Source organism: Bison bison, unplaced genomic scaffold (assembly GCF_000754665.1).
Source record: "Bison bison bison isolate TAMUID 2011002044 unplaced genomic scaffold, Bison_UMD1.0 scf7180017864473, whole genome shotgun sequence".
NCBI classification, from domain to species: Eukaryota; Metazoa; Chordata; class Mammalia; order Artiodactyla; family Bovidae; genus Bison; species Bison bison.
In genome coordinates, this window is record NW_011495034.1 from 17,783,121 (window position 1) to 17,790,622 (window position 7,502).

At 49.0% G+C, this 7,502-nt stretch overlaps 1 protein-coding gene across 1 annotated transcript in view; it reads right to left on the reverse strand.

Annotated features, from left to right (window-relative positions):
* The window catches only part of POLR2C (polymerase (RNA) II (DNA directed) polypeptide C, 33kDa), an 8,501-nt gene extending 1,316 nt beyond the window's left edge, over positions 1–7,185 (reverse strand). Inside the window, exons 1-8 of the mRNA XM_010861877.1 lie at positions 6,987–7,185; positions 6,758–6,807; positions 4,265–4,333; positions 4,072–4,124; positions 1,315–1,443; positions 909–960; positions 610–778; positions 388–462 (exon numbers count right to left, since the gene is read on the reverse strand). Coding sequence (XP_010860179.1) covers positions 388–462; positions 610–778; positions 909–960; positions 1,315–1,443; positions 4,072–4,124; positions 4,265–4,333; positions 6,758–6,807; positions 6,987–7,072 — 683 coding nt within the window. The 5' untranslated portion in view covers positions 7,073–7,185. The remainder of the gene's footprint in view (positions 1–387; positions 463–609; positions 779–908; positions 961–1,314; positions 1,444–4,071; positions 4,125–4,264; positions 4,334–6,757; positions 6,808–6,986) is intronic.
* Positions 7,186–7,502: the final 317 nt, after the last annotated feature.

The following is a 7,502-nucleotide window of genomic DNA, read 5'->3' on the forward strand; positions in this document are numbered from 1 at the left end:
CAAAAAGATACTGTGTGACAATCTCAAAACACTTGTGTACAGACACACTCCACACTGAGGGGAAGGAAGATGATCAGCAGTGCCACTGCTCCTGACCGGAATGACCCGGGGACTGTTTTCATGTTTGTCACTAGAAGGCTTTGGACAGTCTGGGGCCCTAGGTTTGATCTTATGTTGGTCTTTCTTTGGGGGCTGAATAATCACAAAAGGAACAGTCTGGATAACTGGAGGGCCCCCTTCTCCCAGTGACCAAAAGGGGACTTAAGGGGGGTTCAGCAGTTACCGGCCCCTCCTCAGCTGAGGGGAACTGGACAGGAGGGAAAGGGGCTCCCTAACTCAGAGGCTGCACCAGACCTGTGACCTTCGAGTGCCAAACTAGGGTCTTACCTCTCTGGCTTGCCGTTGGGGTCGTAGGGTGCCTGCGACTCATCCTCATCCAGCTCTGAGTACTCACTCTTTGGCCTGAGGTCAAACAGAGGTCAGCACAGGGTTGCTATGGCTGCTTTCAAGGGACCCGTGTCTCCTAGTCAGGCTGCCCCATCTGGGTCACTAGGAGCCACTTCCACACCCGCCCGCCCAGCCAGCCTTCAACTCCCACCAAGAACATACCATTCCTCTGGCTTGGGGTACACCGTGTGCCTCAGGGCATTGTCAGGGTCATACTCAAAAGCCACTCCTGCAGTTGGGTTCCACTTGGCATGTTCCTTGCCAAAGCCTTTTTTGGCATAGGCTCGCAGTCTCAGCTCCTGGCCCTTTCTCAGCTTGACGATGAGAATGTCTGTGGGGACAGGCGACAGTCAGTCGAGGGCCGGCAGAGGCACAGTTCTCCGGGTCTGACCTGCAGCCCATGGAAGACCAGACAACATGAGAGGCTGGGTCTGGTCTCTGCCTCTCTCGGGGTGCCTTACCGTCCTGCTCCACGTAGTCGTTGGGGTCATTATCTCGGTTCCTAGATGTCACCTGCAGGGAATCCAAACAGAGGCATTTATTAGCAGCTGCTCATCTCACCCGGAAATCTTCCAGCACCTCCAGGGATCCCGTCTGTGCTGGTGACTGGCCTCTAACCCCTACAACCTCCTCAGTCAAAACAGTACCATGGTCTTGAAAAGGGTCCTAAGGGGGCAGAGGGCCCACAGCACCAATGTTTCTGCCCATCCTGGCAAGGGTCCAGAATCATTAGCACTTCTAAGTATCAGGCTCACATTAAGGCAGAGGGTAACACAGGGAAGTTGGCATCTTCTAAGAATCCACCCCAATCTGGCCCACTGGAGCCAGAAGAACAGCAGAGGTCCCCACAGGGAAGGCCTTCCTGACCGGAATGACCCGGGGGCTGTTGGAGATGAGGTCTCGAGACGTGACATGACGCGTCTGGTCTTCGTTGCACCGCACGTCCAGAGTGAACTCCACCGAGCACTCGGGGCAGAACTCTTCACACGTGCAGTCCTGAGGTGGGAGAGAGACAGCAGTGAGTCTGTGGACAGACAGTGAAGTCTGGCTTGGCTCCCCGCTTCTAATACCCTGTCCTTGAAGGTTCTTCATCTGATGAAAGGGTGGACCACAGCCGCCAGTCTCTTGTCAGCTGTGTCCATCTACACACCACTCTTGGGCTGCTGAACGGCTCTTCCTCAGAGAACCAAGGCACTAACAGAGGAGGCTTTCAGCCCACACAGTTCAGTATCCATGAGCTGGCACTAGCTTGTGGATGCAATTAACACTTAAAACAATCTAGGGGACAATAGAAAAAGTACCTTTGAAGCTCCAGACTACTGACCTTTTCTAAAAAAGTTTCATACATTCACAAAAGCAGAGAAGGGTATAAGAGACTGCCACCATGTAAGTATCGCTCAGTTTTAATAGTTCTCAAGTGTGCCATTCTTTAAACCGATTCTTGAAACACTCCCGTCTTAAGAGACTAGCTGCCACCATTTAACGTCAGGCAAGAAGAGAGCTACTAGAATGTAGTCAAGCAAACTGTTCTCCCCTCATATTAGTGAGGAAAATCCAAGCTACTTTTGATGTTTTCAAGACGATGAAGGAAATCTATGGGCCACACCTGGCCAGCCTGTAATCACACACAGGTGGGACAGGAAGGCAACCTAGACCCTCAAGATGGAATCACTCTTAGAAATATGAAATTAAAGAATCAAAATGTAATGGAAGACAAAAATATAAAAAGGTACTCAACCTAAAAAAAAAAAGTACAATGAAGAGAGAAGAGTCTGTTCAAGAGATCAAGAGACTAAAGAGGTGTAACAACCGAACGCAGTGCATGCATCACAGATCACAAACAGCCAATCGGGGAATTCCTTGGCAGTCAGCGGTCAGGACTTGCCCTTTCTCTGTCAAGTGTGGGGTTCAAACCCTGGTAGGGGAATAAGATCTGGTAAGCCAAGCAGTTCAGCCAAATAAAAAAAAATTATGGACATTTTGAGGATAACTAGGAAAGTCTGAATTTAGACTGTATATAGATAGTACAAATCCACACTAATTTTCTTAGACATAATATTGTAGTTAGGTAAGAAAATATCCTTATTTTTAGGACACACATGCTGATGTAGTTAGGGGAGAAGTATCATGATTTCTGTAACGTTCCTTCAGATGGTTTAGCAAAAATCACAACATCTACATGAAACATAAAGCAAATATAGCAAAGTATCAACAACTGTAAATTAAAAGTGAAATGAGAATGAATATGTATTCTATTTTTAACTTTTCTGCAAATTTTAAGAAAACACAAACAAAAAATCCAGACCATCTTTATTCAGTAAATGCAATACTAGAAAAAAATTTAATGGAAGGAACTGTTCGGTCACGGAGGATGCATATCTTTATGTAAGATATGGACTAACTGCTCTTCAATCGGTGGTACAACTGTCTTTACCAGTATATGTGATGTTTTATTTCTTAAAAACAGACTCTGGGGACATGAAGCAAAAATGATGAAATGTCAAAATGTGACAGGTGGTTTGGCGGCAGCATGCCTATTTGTTTTATTAGCTCCACACTTTGCTGTGTGCTTGAATATTTAAAAAAAAAAACACATATATGGACTTCCCTGGAGGCGCAGTGGATAAGAATCCACCTGTCAATGCAGGGGACACAGGTTCAAACCCTGGTCCAGGAAGATCCCACATGCTGTGGAGCAACTAAGCCCGTGCACCACAACTACTGCTGAGCCAGCAAGCAGCAACCACTGAGCCCGCGAGCCACAGCTACTGCAGCCCTTGAGCCTGGGGCCAGTGCCCGAAACGAGAAGCCACCACAGTGAGAAGCCTGCACACTGCAACCAGGAGTATTCCCACTCGATGCAAATGAAACAGCTCAAGCAGCAACAAAGACCCAGCACAGCCAAAAATAAATAAATAATAAAACAAACAGCAACACACATATACATTTACAAAATATATCAAATTAGCCATTAGCACACCAAAATGATGTGCCCCTGGGAATACCAGAAAAGGGGTTGATTCAGGACCACCGAAAGCCATCAAGAAGGAATACTCTCAAGCTGTCAACTAACGCAGCTCTGATGAAAGGATACAGGTAACCTAATCCTGTCCTACACGTTCCCTAGTTCTGAGTCTGTTAATGTATCATGGAAGTGGCAAACGTCACCCCAGAAGAATGGAGCCATGTTTCAGGAAGACAACCCATAGGGTGAGGCATATAGCTGGCAGACAGCTGCTGCTCTGCAGAACAGTTCTCACTCCCTCTGCTCCTTGTCCTCACCCACTATCCTTCTGTTGATGCCCTTTAGCCTCCTAGGCCCCTGTCCCTGGGAAGAGATGCTCTGGAAAACATTGCACACCAGATGCTGAAGAGAAATAGCTCCACCCATTCGGTATAAATGAGCATCCAGGTGTATGTCCCCTCTGGCTAATGAGACTCTCTTATGCCCCTTGAGCCTCATCAATCTGTGGTCCCATCAGAACCAAAGACCGATGTCTGCCTTGGGCTCCAGACAACATCTCCACACTGTCTTTCTAAAAGCCAAAATCCAGATGGCAGCAAAAAATCTCCTTGAGAACTGAATTCCCTGCCTCCCCCGAGCTCCCCAAGCACACAGCATACCCGGGAGTACTGCAACTTGTCCACAATGTCGTCACTGGTGAGAGGGATTAATCCTGGAAGACACAGAAAAGCACAATGAAGAAAGCAGGAGCCAAGGTGGAAGGAGTCCACAAGTCCCCTTGGGAGTGAGGACGCTTCTTCCTCTGACACTGGCACAGCCCCCTCCCTGTAACTCTCCAAACCCAGCACTCACCAAGTCTGTGAGCAATGAACTCGTCATGAAGGACGGAGGAATTGGCATCAATCTGAACCCAGTCAATTGCTAAAGAATGAAGGAAGCAGAAAAAGCAGACGGGCAGATTAGCCACCAAATTTTCCAGATTTAAAAATCATCTGAAAGTGTTAGTTGCTCAGTCGTGTCTGACTCTTAGCAATCCCATGGACTGCAGCCTGCCAGGCTCCTCTGTCCATGGGATTCTCCAGGCAAGAATACTGGAGTGGGTTACCATGCTCTTCTCAGAGACTCTTCCCAACCCAGGGATCGAACCCCGGGGGCTTCCTGCACTAAGGCAGATTCTTTACCATCTGAGCTCCTCCAAATCATCTAGTGCGTACTAAATTGCAGAGGCCGAGTCAGGCTGCCAGAGACTCTGATTCCACAGCTCTGGAGTGGGGCCCAGGAAGTTGCATTTTAATAAGAACCACACACACACACCGCACCGCACCTCCCTGCTCAGGCAGTTATGATGCAGAGTTCCCTGTATTACCCCAAAAACAATGACCTAAAGATACCACGAGAATGGGAATGTGTTTCTTAGAGCTGAATATTTCTGTGGGAAGCACTTAAATCTGCTACTCATGCCAACACCAGTAAGAACACAAACTATTTGGGCATTTGAAAGTTGGACAAACCTCAGAGAAGTAACATAGACTTATGGTCCACATCTCCTTTTGTGATATAATGACTAGATTACCCAAATTAATACTTTATTATCATTCAACCAAATCATGTTTACACAATTCCTTTCATGGGCAAGGCATACTAATCCCTACCAGCCATGAGCGAGGAGGAGAACTGTAGTGTCACACACAGTTGACTTAAACACACATTTACTCATTCATTCATAAATATCTGTACATAAACAATTAAATTCAGAAGTCAAAGGGCAGTGAGACCAACTGTCCAATGAGGGGCAGACACTAGGAACAGAGGACCAGACATGACCAGACCCCCACCTGCTTGTCCTTCTGCTTCCTAAACCTGAGCCAAGTAAGGACTAAGAGCCAAGCTTTTCTGTCTCTGCCTTTCCTCCCAATGGCCTGCCTTTAATCTCTCCTGTGCAGGATTAAAAACTCTGTGAGCTTCCCATAAACCAGGACTTGCCCACCCTCTGTGATACAGAGATGAACACTCTCTCCCAGGAAGAAGCTACTCTCTCCTAGAACTCTGTCCATACTTCTCTTAAGACACTTGTCTTAATTGCGTTATATTTGTGTGCATCTTGCTTCCACTTCAAGCTTCAAAAATTCTTTGGGTCTTCAGATGTCTTAATTTCTGTATTCCTAACTGGGGTCTGGATTGCAAGAGATGCTTCATGCTACTTGTGGAAAAAGTGGCGCTTGAATGTCAGTGTCTAAAGCACAACTGCCTCATTTTACTCATGATGAAACTAGGGTCCTGAGACCCCACGGGGTGATTTGGCAGAGAAGGAGAACCAACACTCCAAGCTCTGAATTGAAAAAGTCTCTGGAGGGTGGTAATGGTGGAAAAACTACAATGTCCTCTGCTTACCAAACAATTGGCCTGTTTATCTCTTAGGAATTTGCACACTTGATGCGGTAACTATGGCTTACATCTCTTTTTCCTAAACCAAACTCTGAGTTAACACTCAGAAAATATTTGTAGTGTATCTGTAGACAGGCAGAACACCCAGTGAAAAGTGGCTGGAAGAAAAGCAGAAACAGATCCTTTCTCCTCAAAGCGTCAAACCCACTGCAGCTATGGTTCTCCTTAAACCCTAAAAGAATCTGCCTGCAAATGCAGGAGGAGAGGGTCTGATCCATAGGTTGGGAAGATCCCCTGGAGGAGCAAATGGCAGCCCACTCCAGTATTCTTGCCTGGAGAATCCCATGGACAGAGGAGCCTGGTGGGCTACAGTCCATGGGGTCACAAAGAGTCGAACACAACTGAGCAACTGAAGATGAACTCCTAAAGAACCCTGTACTTTACAGCTCTGCGTTTCCAGTGCCTAGCACCACTGCCTGGATGCTCCCGAAATGCAGCTGACGGAACAGATTCACATCTACCGGCACTGGAGACTCACTGAACACAAGGCACAGAGATTATTACCCTTAATCGTTAACGTCGCCCTGACAACTGCTATTAGCGTCCGAACACTAGAGAGGGGGCTGCAACAGAGTTTAATAGCTTGCCCAAGTTTCGCAGCGATAGTAAGTGAAAACAGTTTTTGAGTCCCAGTCCACAGACTCCTGAGCCCATGCGCTTCACCAACGCACGGAAAAGAATGGAACAAAATAAATAGCCCGTGGAGCCAGAGAGGTGGCCAGAATGGCCCTGGGCCAAGGGCAAAGGGCCCGATCAAGTCTCCAGCACGACTGTTCTCTTAGCGCCCCCAGTCCGTCGCCCAAACCAAGGCTGGAGGCAGGAGCTGCAAGGTAAAGGGAGGGGTGGGGTGGGGGGAGAGAGAGGCCTGGTAGCCCTGGCAACGAGACTGGGGTCGCTTACCTATTATGGGCACCTCAGCGATGAAGACCCTCCGGATAGAATTTGCCACCCTGAGGAATGAAAACCAAGCGGCGTGTGGGTACCCCAGCCTCGACAGGCCGGGGTCGCGCCCCACCGTGCCCAAAGCGGAAGCCCTGGCCCGGGAGCCAGTTCTGAAAAGTCACGACGTCCCGCAAGCTGGGGCCCCCGGCTCTCCAGAACCGCCAACCTCTTCCCCCAGCAGTCTTACGCCAGGTCCGTGTTCTCGATGATGAACTTGACATTCTCGTCGGTGAGCTCCGTGATCCGCACTGTGGGCTGGTTGGCGTACGGCATCGCGCCCAACCGCTCGCTCGGCCTCTGGCGTCAGCTCTGCCCCGCCTGCGCAACTCCGCCAGCGGAAGTCCGTCAGCGGGGCCTCGCCACTGGCGCGGAGGGGCGCTCACAGCGCCGCCTGCTGCTCGGAGGCCCGAAATTTTCCACCCACCCCTCCCACCACCTTCTTGAAGAGGCGCCAGGTTCAACCATTCGGAGGGCGATTTGGCAAAGCATGCACACATCCTTGATTCCGCAGTAACACTTCTAAGAATCCATACTGCACAAACATTTGCAGTTGTAAGCAAACATACATGTACAGGGACGTTCACTGCAGCTGCTGCTGCTGCTAAGTCGCTTCAGTCGTGTCCGACTCTGTGCGATCCCATAGACGGCAGCCCACCGGGCTCCGCCGTCCTGGGATTCTCCAGGCAAGAACACTGGAGTGGGT